Here is a 16,933-nt window from a genome sequence, read left to right as displayed (position 1 = left end):
CGATGGAGACGTTTCTATACCAGAAGTCTTTTTAGCGATCACTCGATCCTAGGTCTCCGAAGAGACGCAGGTCTGCAGGCTGATATGTAAATTAAATGGGTATCTAAGTGGTCTTGTGTACGTGTCCAAGTGTTTAAAAAAGCCCTGAGGTTATGTGAACTACATGTGCCATTGGTAAGAACACATGTTATATGGCTTGATCACGTACTAACGCAGAGGAAAGACTGTCCTGGAAGCGCGTATCTGCAGGAGCCGGTGGAGCTTCGCCGTGGATTGGCTCCTGCGCAGGCCGGCTGGAGTTACAGGACCAGCACCTCCGCCCTCCGCCCTCAGACCAGCTGCTGAGGATCCCGTTCACAGGTCCCATTAACACCTCCCTGGGATACAATGCTAAGAAGTTATTCTTACTTGTTAGGTCTGATATTCTGTAATGATGTATTTTTAAAAGTCCTTGTTCTTTAAAGGTATATGTTAAACGTGGAGAGAGTGACCATGTCTGGGAGGGAGCTGGCAGTGAATGGATAGGCTGGTCAGGAGGTGGTGACGACAGCTGGATGACAGGTGCGTGACGCACACATTCATGGCTCCGCTCTCTCCCCATGCGCGTACGGTTCAGGTTCCCACAATAAGAGCAGACAGAGAGCTGCAGGCAGAGCTGCGGACGTGGCTGCGGCTCGGTGCAGGGAAACGCCTGCCGCACACTCCGACCCGCAGCCCAGGCCGCACCGTCTCTCCGCCTCCACATGGAGTGATTCTGACTGACGGAGTCTGACCTCATTTCTCCGTTCACGTACATGTGTGACGATGCAGCTCCGGGAACGTTATAAAAACTGCCGAGCTGAGGACTGACTATAGGGTGCAGGCAGATTACCCAAAGCAGCCGATGTTAAAACAATGAAACCAGCAGGAGGGATGGACAATTAGTATTAGGTTCTTTATAATTGTCACCTGAGAGTTCCCCCCTCACTGTCCCCCACTAATTTCTAGAGAGAGTGAAAGGGAGGTAGGAGGGGGAGAGAAAGAGAGAGAAACCTCGATTGGTTGCCTCCCCCACACACCCCGCCTAGGGCTGGGATCACACCTGCCACCAAGTGCGTGCCCTTGACAGGGATGAGCCAGCCAGGGCCAGAACCAGTTTTAAAAGATACCGTTTTTCAAGAATCATCAGAGAAGCGAAATCTAATGTAGAATCCTCTGGGAAATAAGCTATGCAGTTGTCACATGACACGATGACACGGCAGGTGGGTTTCCTGTGCCCAGGAGCAGGGCAGGGAGATGCTGGACGGGTCCCTGCGCAGCCCCAGCCCCAGCCCCAGGCACACTCGCAGCCTCGCGGTGGCAGGAGTGGCCCGTGCAGCCCCCTCCCCACGCCCACGCCCACGCCCACGCAGGCCCCCCCCACCTCACACACACCCCATGCACACACAGCCCCCCCACCTCACACACACCCCACGCCCATGCCCACGCCCACACAGGCCCCCCCCACCTCACACACACCCCACGTCCACGCCCACGCAGGCCCCCCCACCTCACACACACCCCACGCACAGGCAGCCCCCCCCCTCACACACACCCCACGCCCACGCCGGCCCCCCCCTCACACACACCCCACGCCCACGCCGGCCCCCCCCTCACACGCACCCCAAGCACACGCAGCCCCTAGCCAGGAAGGCAAAGCAGGACCTCCCCCTGGCCTGTGAACCGGGCTCTTCCGGGCGCTTCTCAGAGTTTGGGGGTAACAGGCTCAGGATTCACAGTTAGCCTTTCACAGGTCACTATGAATAGCAGCAAGACACCCACGGTCTTTATGCAAACCTTTGGAGAGAGTGACAGGAAGTGTGAGAGCTTTCCTCCATCACACCTTGAATTTTAACAACTGACTCATCTGTGAACCGCATCTCAAACCTTAACCGCAAAAACACAAGACCTCGCCGCCGCACAGCAGAGCCGTCATGGTTCCTGAGCCGTGGGCAGGCAGAGGCCCCAGGGAGTGTCTGTGAGCTGGAAGGCAGGGGCAGGCCCGTGCTCGGTGCTCCGGAGCCAAAACCGGCCTCGTTTGCAAACCCCCCTCCGCGGTTCCGTTCTCAGACACAAAAGGAATCAGCCGGGTTGAACAGGCCGGTGAAGAACGCCTTACGAACTCTGCGTTAGGACAGCTCTATTTTAAGCCTAGAGGAACTGTGATGAAGATCTTAGACTTGGCCCAGCCGGCGTGGCTCAGTGGTGGAGCATTGACCTAGGAACCAGGAGATCATGGTTTGATTCCTGGTCAGGGCACAGGCCCACGTTGCGGGCTTGATCCCCACTGGAGGCAGCCGGTCCATGATTCTCTCCCATCATGGATGTTTCTATGCCTCTGTCCCTCCCTCTCCCTTCCTCTCTGAAATCAATAAAAATACGTTTTAAAAAAAGATCTAGAACTGCAAGGCTCCAGAGGGTTCCGGGAGCACAGCTGCCAGGATGGGAGGAGTCCTCGCACACCAGCGGCCAGGAGAAGTGCACACGGAGAGCCCCAGGGCAGAGGGAGGGACTGTTTACTCTGACAGGCCGCCACTGCTCACTGAACAAATAGAAGGAAAAGGAAGCGGGGGCATCACTGAGCCGGGGAGCCAGCGACCGAGGAGGAGAATCGAGGTTCCGTGCAGACACCCAATGACTCAGCACCGACACAGCCCGGGAGCCGGTCCCGGCGCCCAGAGGGCGGGAGCCGCGGCCGCTCTGCACGGCGCGCACCAGCAGACCCAGCCCAGAGCCCCGGAGCGCTCACTCGGACCAGATGCCCTTTCCACGTCTTTCCGACCAGGGGCTTCCGGCGAGTGGGACTCGCCAGTGGTGCATGCAATGGGCTCACAGACACACAGTCTCCGTGGGGCTAAAACCAACAACAGGTTACAGGGTAATAATCACTCGTTTACTCACCCTCCTATCAGGATCTGTGGCTGGCTGGCTTCATGCGTGACGCCAAACACATCAGGAATCAAATCACCATTGAAGCTGAGAAGGAAACATGAGGCAGCGATGTCATCCAACTCTCTGCCTGGCTTTAGAAGGAGAGACCCGGGCGGTGTGGGGACATGGATGCTCACAGCATCTGCCACAGTCCGGGAAGCGCCAGCTGAGGGACAGGGTCACCTCCAGGCAGACGCTCAGCCCCCTGCCACGGCCACGCGGAGAGCACGTGACTCAGGGTCCAGCCGCCCAGAGGGCCAGGCCCGGACAGCCGGGGTGCCTGGGTGACGGCCAGAGCAGAGCCCACCGTGACCCGCGCGGGGTGGGGGGCGAGAGGACTAAACCCGTGCTCTGACCCCTGGCTGCCTGCCCCCTCTGCCTGACCTCGCCCATCCCTGAGGAGACGGAGAGGCCGCGTACGGCTGAATGTGATCCAACCTGTTCGGTCGGATGGACTTGGGAGGCTAACCGGCTGGTATCAAAGTCCAAAGTGTCCGCCGAAGGCTGCGACAACAGCGGAAACACGCAGCAATGGGAGAGATCCGGCTGCGTGCCGAAGGGGATGAGTCCCCGGGTTCCAGAGCTCTGGTGGCCACTGACCGGCTGATATCGACCGTGACTTTCATAAGGATGGAAGGACAGAGTGGCCCAGGCTGCCTGGCCCCCAGTGATCTCCACCGCGTTACCGACAACCCTGACTCCGGTTCATTTTATCCCTGTCTGGGTCTGTCCTGAGGAAATGAGCGCTAACACTGAGGAAGAGCTGTGAAAAAGGACACACGTTTCTCCTAAATGTAAAAACCCGTGCAAATCACTGGAGGAAACCCTGTACCCTGGATATCCGTCCGTGACGTAGTAATAGTTTTACCCAAAAGCAGTTCTCTTAATTCTCTGATTAATGACATGGCTGGAATCACCCTGGATTCGTAAGAGACACAATCAAAACGACTGACACAGAAAGAAAACACAAATGTCCTTTTCTTTCAAAAATACTGAATTTCGTTTTCCTCTTTCCTTCATCATGGCTAACAAACACCGTATCACCGAGGCCAGGCCCTTTTCAGCTTTAAAGGGAGAATGAATTTAGTGTCAATACTACTTAGCAAAGTAGTTAAAAATATATATATATATTTTATTGATTTCAGAGAAGAAGGAGAGGGAGAGAGAGAGAGAAACGTCAATGATGAGAGAGAACCATGGACCTGCTGCCTCCTACATGCCCCCCCCACTGGGGGTCAAGCCCACAACCCAGGCATGTTCCCTGACCGGGAATCGAACTGTGACCTCCTGGTTCATAGGTCGATGCTCAACTGCTGAGCCACACTGGCCGGGCAGTAGTTTTTTATGTGAAAAATGTTATGTTATGGTTGTAAGTTTAAAATGACTCAAAGGGAAGCAAACGCATACTTACTCCATAATCAGAGGTTCATCTTGGAAAGTCCTATTGAGCATGGTCATGTTGTGAGGATCTGCGAAGAAAGCGCACACACTGTACAGGCACTCGGCGTTACTTTCTATATGTTCCCGGAGGAGAAGATAGTCTTTCCGTCATTTTCAAGATTCGTCTCTAACGAATTCCAACTCTTACCACCATGGAGACACTCAACCAGTGGTCGGCAAACTCATTAGTCCAGAGCCAAATATCAACAGGACGATGGAAATTTCTTTTGAGAGCCAATTTTTTTTTTTTTAACTTAAACTTCTAACGCCACTTCTTCAGCATAGACTCGCCCAGGCCGTGGTATTTTGTGGAAGAGCCACACTCGGGGGGCCAAAGAGCCGCATATGGCTCTCGAGCCACAGTTTGCCGACCACGGCTCTAAACAGAACTCAAACCGACAGCCGGTTTGTAAAGACAAACCGCCAGGCGAGTTCATGCCACAGGGATGACCGGCCCGACCCTAACTTCCACTTGCGCTCCCCTTGCCCCACCGCACGGGCCTCCTCCTTCAGGTCCGCGCTGCCGGGCGGCCTCTGAAGCAGGAGAGTCCGGTCCTCATGCCCACGTGACAGACAACACCACGGCCCCTCCGGAGCAGAGCTGCCGGCTTCCCCAGGAGGAACTGGAGCTCAGATGAGACTGGAGGGGCTGGGAGGGGCCATGGCCTGACTCTCAACCCTGCTCCGCCCTCACAGCCAGCCCAGCACCGAGGCGCCCCCTCCCCACCCCTCCTCCGTGCTGGGAGTCCTGGAAGGCAGGTGTGCGGGGCCTGCAGGTCTCCTGGGGCCTGATGACCGCACTGTGAGTCTCAGGGGGCAGGTGCGGGCACCAGTGGGCGGGGCAGAATCCCAGTGGGCGGGCACAGTGGCGTCCGGCAGGTGCTGTGCAAATGGTCCCTTTCTTGAAGTCTTTGGGGATTGTTCCAGAAAGTTCAACCTACAGTGTGCTCTTCAGCCATCAATACCCTCTAATAAATCTCCTTAGTATCCAGACTGAGTTTTTTGTTTTCTGGAACTGACCTCAGAACAGGTCTAGGCTGAGAATGAAAAATAAGAAAATGGACTTTTTTTTTTTTTTTTACAAACAATTACTGACACTCAAGAACTGCAATAATAAAAAAAAAAAATCTGACTTGAGAACAAACTTTTGCTACATAAGAATACCCTTCCTCAGCCACTGGTAAATAGTAAAAACCCCTAAGACAACTCACCTAAGGTCTGGTTTCTCCCCCAGACGATGACAGCGCCTAGCCCGCCGTCCACATGATTCTTGGGGAGATACGTCAGCAGCACGTCCATCTGCGAGTCCCCGTCGTAATCCCCCGGCACCACGCCGGTGATCAGGGCGCTGTGGTTCCTGCGGAGACAGGCGCGTGAGCCACCGGCCACCGGCCGGGCCCCGAGAGCAAACACGGCCCTGTGGATGCACCGCATCTAGTCCCGATGCAGAGCCGGCTCCCGGCGTGCTCTGCTCGTATCAGCATCCGTGTCGTAGGCCCCTGGGGCCTACAGAGGAATTCAGGATGGACGCAGGGTGGTTTTCAAAAACAAGACTGTGCCCAGCCGGTGTGGCTCAGCGGTTGAGCATCGAGGCAAGAACCAAGAGGCCACTGGTTGATTCCCGGTCAGGGCACATGTCCAGGGTTTTGGGCTCAATCCCTTGTGTGGGGTGTGCAGGAGGAAGCCGATCCATGATTCTCTCCAATCATGGATGTTTCTCTCTCTCTCCCGCTTCTTTCTTCTCTGAAGTCAATAAAAATATATTTAAAAAAAAGAAAATAAGAACAGAGGTCATTGATCTTTTCTCCAGTGCAAAGGACTCTCTCCCCCCAGGTCCCCCCTCCCCCTCCCAAACAAAGTTGACTTGACAAGCCTGTGAGCGAGCTGCTCCCAGGACCCTCAGGGTCAGGGTCAGGGTCAGGGTCAGGCCGTCCCAACACACGCGGGAGAGCAGACTAGACAGCGAGGTAATGAGAGGGGACTGCCAGGTCAGACCTGGACCCGCCGACTTCTATTTCCTTTCAAAGTGAATCATTTGCAACCTTTGCTGCAGCCACTATTTCTCCAAACAAATGACCTCCGACTCAGACCTCATCACCAGTGGTTCTGTGCCAGCGTCACAGTTGGGTGCCGCGGAACGCAAAGACCACCCAACCAGCGACCGCCTGTCCCTCACGACACTGATGCCCGTTACAGGGAAACACGTCCATGTGGACTTACTTCAGGGAAATCTTCACTTTGGGTTTGAAATAGGGCGCGCTCTGGTCCGCCAGGAAGACGAGGAGATCATTTTCTAAAGGGAGAGAACAGGGTGTCGGAAGAAGGCTCCAGTCCGTGTTCCCGGGCACTTTCTCAACAAGAAAGCTTTCCTTTGGCCCCAGGCCACCTGCCCTCTGAGGTCAGCCCCTGAGTCTGACGGAGCGGAGAGCCCTAGGGCCCATCACCAATCCGAGGTCCGGGGGTGGGGGTGGGGGTGGACATGGGAAAGGCAGCCGGACGAGACAAACCGGAGCGGGGAAGGACTCCGCCAGAAGTCGGATCGGTCGCCTTAAATAACGCGCCTCATGACTACACGTCAGCCCTGTCCCCCCAAACCGGACCCCGGGGCCCCTTGTGAAGGCTGCTGAGTCCGTCGGACGCGTCACCGGAAGGACATGGGACTCCAGGGCTCTCACAAGAACACGGGTTCGTGTTGAGGCAGAACAAGCCGAATCCTCCCAGACCCTCCTCTCGGGGCTCCCACGGACTCTTCTCCAGGCCGAGGCCACCTTGGAGCTCAGTGAGCAGCCGCTGGCACGGACTTTAGGGACTCAGACCCGAGCCACCCTGAACGTGGCAAGACCAGACGGCGCCCAGTTTGGAGGGAGTAGCTACAGGTGCGGGAGCCTGCACCCTTCCTGCAACATATGGGATCCCACAAAGACAGGGGAAGCATCCGGGTCCACAGGAGGTCCTGGGCCTGGCAGGGGCCCCAAGAAATCGAAATCTGGGCCGGGATCCCATCTGTCATAAGCCCTCCATTCCTGTCTTCCTGGCCTTGACCTTAAACAGCACCTGGTCCTATGGGTTCTTGAGAATGCCACGACCCTGTAAGGACCACGGTCAGCACCGAGATTTACAAAAACTTGGCGTAGTGATGGTGAGAGCAAGGAGCTCCCAAGAACCTCAGGTAGGCTGGCAAAGAGAGCAATGGCATGGAAGACAGGAGCGTGACCCCCGCACACGACAGGCCCGAAGGCTCCGGAGCGGGGTGAGTTGGCGGTGGACAGCCCTTTCCCAGGGGCTCAGCAGCCGCCCGTCGGCCGTGGAGAGGTGAGGCCGCTGGAGGGGCCAGCAGCTGCCGGTGACGGGAGGGGCCGGTGGGGCACACAGGGAGGCGGGGAGAAGCCCACGGAGCACAGATGTCAGGGTGCACTCCCAGGTGACGGGAAGGAGGAGCGAGGGGGAAGCAGGAAGGAATGGGGCCTGGGAGGAGCGCAGGCCCACACTCCTGGGGACCAGGGAGGACTCGGAAGGCAGGCGATCCCAGGGAGGACGAGGGTGGGCCGGCCTCTGGGGGGAAACTGGGGTGTCTGCAGGGCTGTGGGTCAGATCACACTGTGGGGGACCCCGCCAGGACCTGGGAGGGTGGGGGGAGATGGAGGGACGGGCAAGCTGTCAGGGGTCTGGGGGTAAGGGGAGATGGTCTGGGCGACCCAGGGGCCCAGCCCGCGGGCAAGGGGTGAGGGGGACCCCGGGAGGACACGGGGCGCGGCCGAGGGGGCGGCGGGCACTGACTTTCTCGCAGCACGAAGAGGTCCGTCTGCTTGTCGGAGTTGAGGTCCCCGAAGGCCGCCACGGTGCCCCAGGCCTCGGCCCCGAAGAGCTCGGCCGTGACGTTGTGCAGCGCCCCCGCCGGCGCCGGCCCGACCCCCAGCCGCGCGAGCGCCCCGAGCAGCGGCGCCAGCAGCGCCCACAGGCCCGGCATGCCGGCCCGCCGCCGCCATGGCCGCCTCGGCCCCGCCCGCCGCCGCGCCGCCGCGCTTGACGGCAGCCGTAAAGTACCGCCGCCGCCGCCCCAGCCGAAGCCTCCGCTCCGCCGCCCGCCCGGCCCCGCCGCCGCCCCGGCCCGCCGCCCCCGCCCCGCGGCCCGCCCTCCGACGGTCGCGAGGCCGCGGCTCGGGCGGGACCGGCCCGCGCGCTCACTTCCGGCCGGCGTCCTCGCGACAGTGTCGCGCGCGGGGGGCGGGGCCTGCCGGCGAGTTGACAGGCGGCGGCCGGGGGCGGCGGGCACGACGGCCTCCCCGGCGCGATGGCGGGGGCGGCGGGGCTGATGGCCGAAGTGAGCCGGACGGTCCTGGAGCAGAGGGCCCGGGCCAAGCGCTCAGGTTTGCGGGCCGGGGCGCCCCCTCCCCCGATCGCCTGGGGCGGGGGGCAGCGGGGTCCCGGCGCGAACCTCTGTCCGCCGCGGGCCCCTCAGAAAGCGGCCGGCGGCCCGGCCTTCCGCCCGAGGTCTCCCCCTGCCCCCACTAGAAATGAGGGGATGCTCTAACGTGACCCCTGTGTGACCCCCAGAAACCAGGCGGCGACCCCGTTCCTGGTTAGGAAAGGCCTGATGTGGGTCCCTCCCCAAAGCCGGTGGCTGCACCCCTTCCCCCTCCTCACCCCCCGACGTGAATGGAACCGCTCGCCGCCTTATCTCACATCTGCTTCCTGCTTTCTCTCTCCCTGCTGGCTGCCTTATTGCACATCCCTCTTTGCACTCCTCCCCGAATCCTGAGCCCCAGCCAGGTCATCTTGGCGGCAAAAATGTTGGGGGACAGGGCCCAGGCCACGAAGAGGGCTCCGGGGAGCACAGTTAGGGCTCCTAAGGAAGCAGGTGCCCTCCCCAGGCGGGGGGCCCCCGGGGTGCGCCCACCCCAGGCCGTGCAAGCAGCCCCAGCAGCTCCAGTGTCCCGAGCTGACTCCTTCAAATTGCACAGTCACGACCCTGCAGCCCGGAGCCAGGGCTGAGCGCCCTGAGCGGAAAGCGTGCCTGTAAGCGGGACGGAGAGGGGGTTCCCCCCCTCACCCCACAGCCTTCCCTTTGGAAGGACCCGGGTTGCTGCAGGTCGGAGCTGGGAGACGCTAATGTCAGCGTGGCTAATGGAAGAACAGAGGTGCGCGAACCCCGCAGTTGGCATCGGTGTTCAGAATGGTTTTGCCTCCGCCAACATGGTGCTCCGATGCAGCCTTCTTGCCGTGCGTGACATTCTTCGTTGTCTCTTGTTGGATGGATGCTCTCTGGTCACAGAGAGGAACTGGGTTTTTTTTTCTCGCAGGGAGCTGAGCTCTGCCCTCAACATGTTTTCAAAGCATTTCTCTCTCCCTTTCCTAAGCACGTGTCGGGGTGGGGGGGTTGATTTTCTTCTCATCTTTATTTCCTCTGAAATGCATGTCATAACCGTGAGCTCTGAAGACCTACCTTCTCTTTCTTAACCGAGAGGGAACATCCCAGCTTTATTTAACCCCGTGGAATGCAGCCTCGTCTGCCCCGTTTCACGTGCACAGCGGCTCGGTGCATGCTCCAGACATCGCCTGCTCCCTTGCTTGCATGGCGGCGGTAGGAGAGGTACCCCTCGAAGTCCTTGCTCCCCGTTAGTTGGGGTTTCAGCGTCTTCTGCTGACTCTGAAGGAGCACGAGACTCTGATGCTTCTTGAGTGAACCATCGACGTCCCGTGTCACTAAACACAACCCGCCCGGGGCCTGTTGCTTTTAGAAGAAAGTAGGACCCGAGCTTTGCAGCGTGGGCTACTCCGGCTCTGGTGGCGAGGTCCCCGCAGAGTTCTGAGCATTGTTGCATAGCCGCCTGGTCACGTGATGCGCCACCAGTGGACAGTACCTGTTCCTGCCCAACCCACACAGGCCACCCGAGCGCCAGGCGCTTTTTCCAAATCATAGAGAGAGCACACGATGGTAACGAACGTTGATTGACGGCCTTCGTCGCGCTCGGCATCCTGGGCTAATACCTGCTCACCCTGCTTCCAATGATCCTAACCGTGATTGCTTCTAACCCCCACTAAACAGCTGTGGACATGGCTGTGGTTTAGCCTGTGACGCTTGTGGTCAGAGGCGACCATTTGACATGGCCAGCCCGCCTGACGCGGCCGCCTCGTCTCCCCGAGCCTTCTTAAGGTCTGGTAAGTGTGGAGCGCCCCCCCCCCGCCCCCCCCCCCCGGGGGGGGGTAGTTTTACTTCCCTTTGTTTCTGAAATTTGATGCCGCCGTCTGGCGGGCCCATGCCCGCACACCGCGGTCCCGGGTCCCGCTCCGGTTGGCGAGGCTGCGTGGGCGCTGTGTGCTGAACGTGGCCCGGCCCGTGGGGGGGCGTGCGGGGGTGAGAAGTGACGGCTGTCAAATGGGTGCAAAAGTGACGGCTGTCAAACGGGTATATAAGAAGCTTCTTAAATGATTTTTGTCTTCTTGCGTCACGGAAATAAGTTTGCCAGAGTTAGAAGTTTTCAGTCAGAGTCCCAATTACTATTATTATTTATTATTACTATTAAAAATTTTTTTTATTGATTTTTTTTTTTTTTTAGAGAGGAAGAGAGAGGGACAGAGGGCTAGAAACATTGATCAGAGAGAAACTTTATCAGCTGCCTCCTGCATACCTCCTACTGGGGATGTGCCCGCCACCAAGGTACATGCCCTTGACCGGAATCGAACCTGGGACCCTTCAGTCCACAGGCTGATGCTCTATCCACTGAGCCACACCGTTAGGGCCTGGGTCAGCATGGACTCGCCGTGCAGCGAGCACGTTCACACGTTCTCAGTCAGGAAGGGGAAGCTCCCTTGGTGAAAAGAGGAAGCAGCCGGCCCAGGTCCTGAGACGTGGGCTTCACAGCCACGCGGTACGCTTGGCAGGAGGGTGGGGGGCGAGGTGGGCACAGCAGCTCTGAGACGGTCGTGGTGGTGAGACCCCTCGCCAGCTGGACGGGGGCTGTGGAGCTCCCCCCATGGGTGTTGAACTGGTCGGAGGAGGGTCACACCCGTTCGGAACCCAGGCTTGGGGTGCGGCCAGGGAAGGGGCCGTGGCCCGACGTGAAGGCTGGAGCTCTTGGGTTTTCCGGGAGAAGCCTGCGGCCAGCGTGTGCTTTGTCCCTTAGGGACCTTAAGCAGAATGTCCTCGCCTCGCCTGGCTGGCAGGGCTCAGGGGTTGAGATCGACCTATGGACCAGGAAGTCACGGATCAATTCCTCGTTGGGGCACAGGCCCAGGTTTCGGGCTTGATCCCCAGAGTGAGGGGTGCAGGAGGCAGCCGGTCCATGATTCTCTCTCATCATGGGTTTCTCTCTCTCCCTTCCTCTCCGAAATAAAATATGTATGAGAAGAACGTCTAGCCCTCAGGACCCATCACTAGGTGAATGTGGGGTGAGCCAGCCAAAAAGTGATCGTGAACGTTCCGTTTTCTCTGTAACCGTTTATTTTCATTTACATTTCCCATCCTGGTTTGGCACCATGGAGGAGAAAGATCTTGGGGTGTGTGTGGGGAGGGAAGAAATAAGAAATAGCTCAGGGAAGATTCATTCCCGGGAGATAAAAAAGCTTCTGCATCGAGGAAGGAAAACAGTTCTTGCCTTCAGTGGCCATCCGCTGAATAACACGGCATTGCCAGTATTCGACGTCTGACTTGGTCTTTGAACTGAGTGAGCAAGAGGGCCTCTGGCTCTCTGTCTGTCTGTCTGTCTGTCTGTCTTTGGGCTGTGTCTTCTTTCGTTCCCATTTTGGCGGGCCGGCAGGAGCAGGGGCGTTTGCAGGTCTCGCCGTTATGGGGAAATAGAAATGCTAACTCTGAGGCAGGCTTTCCCGCCTCGGCAGTCCTGGAAGTTTCCACTCCTCCAGCGGCTGTGACATTGCACAGCACACACAGGAGGCTGTCCCAGTGCCGCGCCGTTACACGGAAACAGAACGCGGCGAGCGCAGAACAGAACGAGCCCCCCGCCACCGCCATTGGCCACTGCGTGACTCTCCCTTAGCCTGGGCTCGCGACGTGGATGCTTCCTGGAGGGGCCTCTCCAGCGAGGACGGAGGACTCCGAAGTCAGTCCCGTGGGAAACGCCCGTCTGTCACAGTAGGGCCGCGGGGGCGCAGGTGCGGCCGGTGGCTCCCTCAGAGATGCCGTGTTTCCGTTGGGAACGATCGTTTCCCCACGGCAGCTCCTCGGAGGCGAGTGTCTGGCACCATTGAACGGCATTTCAAAGCCCGGGCCCACAGCCCCGCTGTTCCTGGCCCAGCGGAAAGCCAGGGTCCTGCTTCTGGAAAACCCCTCCCCATCGCACCCAGATGGTTTAGCGTGTTTAATCATCTCTGTCCCTCTGAACGGCCCGCAGTTCTGTCTGTGTCTGCGCTTTCGTGGCTGCAGCGTGTGTCCTGCATTCCGTGCGGGGCTTGTGCTGTGCTCGGACTGCTAATGCGTCCATCGGATGTGGCTGAGGATCGATCGCTGCTCTGTGCAACCGCTGGAACCCCGAGAGAGCTGAAGGCCTAGCTTCCTTCCATCCGTCTCTCCCTCCTTCCCTCCCTCTCTTCCTCCTTCCCTTCCTTTCTTCTTCTCTCCCTCCCCGTTCCTTCCCTCCCTCCCTCCCTCCCTCCCTCCCTCCCTCCCTCCCTTTCTTCTCGGATTAACTTTAAGATTTCCCATCACAGACGACACACAATGTTGTATCAGTTCCAGGTTCACAGTGTTGTGATGAGACGGTACCTTTCTGAGACTTGGTTTCCTTGTCCGTAAAAATAAAGATAACAATACTCCCCCCCCCCCCCAAGATATTGTTGCAAGGATTAAATACGATGCTATATAATGTAAAGACACACTTGATGTTAAGGAGCTGGCCAGTACATTTAAAATATGCTCTTATCTTTCCTAAAAACACCTGTCCTGTCCAGTGTTGCTGATGTGTATTCATGAGTGAGGATTTACCCAAACCGACCCCGAGTGCTTCTCTCCTTCCCTCGCTTTGGCATCTGCCCTCCGAGCAGCCGCTGGAGTGAGAGACGTGTCATGTGAGATACAGCCAGCTCCGGAGGCGGCAGCGCCGGGCCCGCCTGGCCCGCCCCTGCTGACCACCCGGCATCACCTCCCGTCTCCTGCAGGGCTGGGGCTGGGGGACCTGGCTGAAGGCCTCTCTGGAAGGGGCGTTTGAGCTGGAGGAGGAAGTGGGGGTCACACAAAACCTCGGGTGGGCGCTAGGAGAGGACCTTGGGGTGGAGCGAGCGGCACGGGGGGGAGGGCCAGGGGCCAGGGCTGGCCGAGGGGTGCTGCGGTGGGCTACGGGCCGCGCGTGGGAACCTGGGAACCCGGGGAGGAGCCTGGAGGAAGGAGGCCCTGCTCAGGCTGCAGGCAGGAGGGGGCTGCCCCCTGGGGGCCGTTCCAGGCCCTCCCGCTGCCCGGCCTGCTTATTTCACAGGGACTGCCAGGAATCCCCTCTGCGCAGCTGTGCGTGGTGTTCTGCGGGGCATCGGCGGGGGTATTCATCATCCCCACGGACTCTCTCTCCGCTTCGATGGGGGTTTTTCCGTTCCAATCGAGGCCCTTTTAAATGCGGCTCGTCTCAGCGAGTTGGTCTCAGACCTCCATGCCACCTTCATATTAAACCTTTAAGACGGTCTGCCGGGCACAGGGGCTTCTGGTCAATGTCTCTAAAATAGAGGCATTCACAAGGAGAGCTGTTTTCTTAGCTTCCATATTTCGGAGGGTAATTATCTTTACTTCGCTGTGAATTTTTATCTGCTGTTTCTTTCAGTTCAGAGACCCTTGTTCACAGGGAAATGCATCGCGATGCTCAATTAATTTGTTATACCCACTTAATCCCGATTCTCAATAGGCTTGTAGCTTCGATAATTATCATTTGTTCGATAACCGCCGGGATAAAAAATCCTGGCAGGATGGAGGGTTAGTTATAATAATCTAAAGGAATAAAAGCCATCTGAGGATTAGACGGGGTCCTCGGAGTCTCTCCTGCCGCGTCCCACTGAGCCGTGCTGGCTCTGGTGCCCAAGACCTGCCCCGAGTGTAAGCCGTTCTCCGTCCTGTTTATTCCACCGCTCCAGCCCTTCCTGCGCAGCCCTCCTCTCTGCCACCCTGCTCTCACTGTCTTTTTAAGAAACACACGTTTTTATTGATTTTGAGAGAGAGAGGAAGGGAGAGGGAGAGAGAAAGAGAGAGAGAGAACCATCGATTGGCTGCCTCCTGCACACGCCTGACTGGGGATGGAGCCGGTAACCTGGGCCTGTGCCCTGACTGGGAGTCAAACTGTGACCTCTCAGTACCTGGGACAACGCTCAAGGCGAGGCTGCCATCCCACCTTAATGCTGTAACCACAGAGACCCCCTGTCGCCGCTGGCCTCTTCCTCGCCGTCCTGCGCTTTCTGAAGGCTTGGTCACCTGACGTCCCCGGTGCCTCTCCATCATCTAGAGCAGCGGTTCTCAACCTCCCTGATGCCGCAGCCCTTTAACACAGCTCCTCATGGTGTGGTGACTCCCAACCGTAAAACTATTTTCGTTGCTACTTCTTAACTGTGATTTTGCTACTGTTAATGAATCGTGATGTAAATATCTGTCTTTTCCGAGGGACTTAAGCCACCCCTGAAAAGGGGTCGCTAGCCACAGGTTGAGAACCGCTAGCAGGGTCACCTAAGATGATTTCTTACCTCCCCCTCGCCCGCCAACCCTCCCCAGCCTTCCCGCTGTCATTGGACAGTCTGTTCGATGCTTCTCTGACTCTGTTTCTATTTCTGCTCATCAGGTTATAATGTTCTTTATTGTCCATAAGTGAGTGAGAACATGTGATATTTATCTTTCTCCGACTGGCTTATTTCACTTAGCATAATGCTCTCCAGGTGCATCCATGCTGCTGCAAATGTTAAGAATTCCTTCTTTTTTACAGAAGCGTAGTATTCCATAGTGTAGATGGACCACAGTTTTCCAATCCACTCCTCTGCTGATGGGCACTTAGGCTGTTTCCAAATCTGAGCTATGGTGAATTGTGTTGCTATGAACATAGGGGTGCATATACCCTTTCTGATTGGTGTTTCTGTTTTCTTGGGATATATTCCTAGGAGTGGGATCACTGGGTCAAATGGGAGTTCCATTTTCAGTTTTTTGAGGAAACGCCATACTGTTCTCCACAGCGGCTGCACCAGTCTGCATTCCCATCAGCAGTGCATGGGGCTTCCTTTTTCTCCACATCCTCGCTGGGGAATTTGCTGATTTGTTGACGGTAGCCATTCTGACAGGTGTGAGGTGGTACCACATTGTTGTTTTGATTTGCAGCTCTCAGATGATTAGTGACTCTGAGCATGTTTTTTTCATATGTCTCTTGGCCTTCCTTCTGTCTTCTTTCGAAAAGTATCTATTTAGGTGCGTTGCCCATTGTTTGATTGGGTTGTTTATCTTCCTTTTGTTAAGTTGTGTGAGTTCCTGTAAATGTTGGAGACTATAAACCCTTATCGGTGATAACAGGCAAATGTGCTCTCCCTAGCGGTGGGCTTTCTTGTTGTTTTGTTGATGGTTTCCTTTGCTATGCAGAAGCTTTTTATTATGATGTAGTCCCATTTGTTTATTTTCTCTTTAGTTTCCATTGTCCAAGGAGCTGTAATCAATGAAGTATTGCTTTGGCATATCAACGAATACCCTATTACATAAGCTTTTTTAGACCATCAGAAACACAGAGTAAAAGCCACTCTCCTGGTGGCAGTCCTTTTTGACCCATTCGGTGTATGTCCCAAACTTTTCAAAGTATGTTGTTTATCTACATGTTCATATGCATTTGTAAAATCACACATGTAATCCTTTTTGCTTAGCTTGCAACACATAGCATCATGCTCTATGCCTTGGTCTCTGACATTACCTTTTCACACTATATTTTTGGGGTCTCTCCTGGTATTACAAACAGATCTACTTCATCCCTTCACTGTTTAAGGTATTTCGTTGAATGGAGGTGCCACCATTTATTCGTCCCCCCACCCCCCGCCCCCCACCATTTATTTCTTAATGTTTCAGTTCCTGTGCATGGACCAACTGGACAGTAAAGGAAATCATGGTTTGCACTTTGCTTCTTTGCTTTGCAAGGAGAGATTGGTGACCTTGGAGATGCTCAAAGTGCTGAGGCATGCTTAGTGCATTCAGATCTCTTAGCAAAAACAGGTCCCTGTAGCCAGGAGACGCCTTTCTCAATGTGTCTGCCTGTGGGAGTCTGCGGGTGGCCCCTCACCACAGATTCTGGGATGTGGGTGGGTCGCAGACAGTCCACAGTACCCAGGGCACCCTGAGATCCTGTATGCAGATGGGGTGAGCTGCCCCAGGCGTGGCGGTTTTGAGAGACCGTTATGCAGCCACAAAAGCTGCCTGTTGTCGAGGCCTTTGGCAAATGTCACACGTCCATGGCAGGTTTGAGATCTTACGTAACACTGCTACATCTGAGAAAATGTATTCAGGCCCAATGCTGCATTATCACATACTACGGTGCCGATGTTGATTTGGAAATGAAATTGCAATTCTTTCAAGAGGAAATGGCCCATTTGAATC

The 16,933-nt window shown here is 56.7% G+C and overlaps 2 protein-coding genes across 4 annotated transcripts in view; one reads left to right on the top strand and one right to left on the bottom strand.

Moving 5' to 3' along the window:
• Positions 1-8,375, bottom strand: part of ITFG1 (integrin alpha FG-GAP repeat containing 1) — a 40,268-nt gene extending 31,893 nt beyond the window's left edge. The window contains 6 exon segments of the mRNA XM_036440657.2: positions 2,920-2,994; positions 4,361-4,418; positions 5,601-5,746; positions 6,610-6,682; positions 8,167-8,356; positions 8,358-8,375. Of these exon segments, the coding sequence (XP_036296550.1) occupies positions 2,920-2,994; positions 4,361-4,418; positions 5,601-5,746; positions 6,610-6,682; positions 8,167-8,356; positions 8,358-8,375 (560 nt within the window).
• A 231-nt stretch (positions 8,376-8,606) lies between these two features.
• Positions 8,607-16,933, top strand: part of PHKB (phosphorylase kinase regulatory subunit beta) — a 46,181-nt gene continuing 37,854 nt past the window's right edge. For 2 of the 3 annotated variants that reach the window (XM_036440655.2, XM_036440656.2), the window contains exon 1: positions 8,607-8,756. In XM_036440655.2, the coding sequence (XP_036296548.1) occupies positions 8,681-8,756 (76 nt within the window). In that variant the 5' untranslated portion in view covers positions 8,607-8,680. Of the gene's footprint in view, positions 8,757-10,435; positions 10,549-16,933 lie in introns of all 3 variants that reach the window. The other variant, XM_036440652.2, reaches the window with a different exon arrangement.

This window comes from Pipistrellus kuhlii, unplaced genomic scaffold (assembly GCF_014108245.1).
Source record: "Pipistrellus kuhlii isolate mPipKuh1 unplaced genomic scaffold, mPipKuh1.p scaffold_m20_p_17, whole genome shotgun sequence".
In the NCBI taxonomy this organism is placed as follows: domain Eukaryota; kingdom Metazoa; phylum Chordata; class Mammalia; order Chiroptera; family Vespertilionidae; genus Pipistrellus; species Pipistrellus kuhlii.
This window is presented reverse-complemented; position numbering and strand designations above follow the sequence as displayed.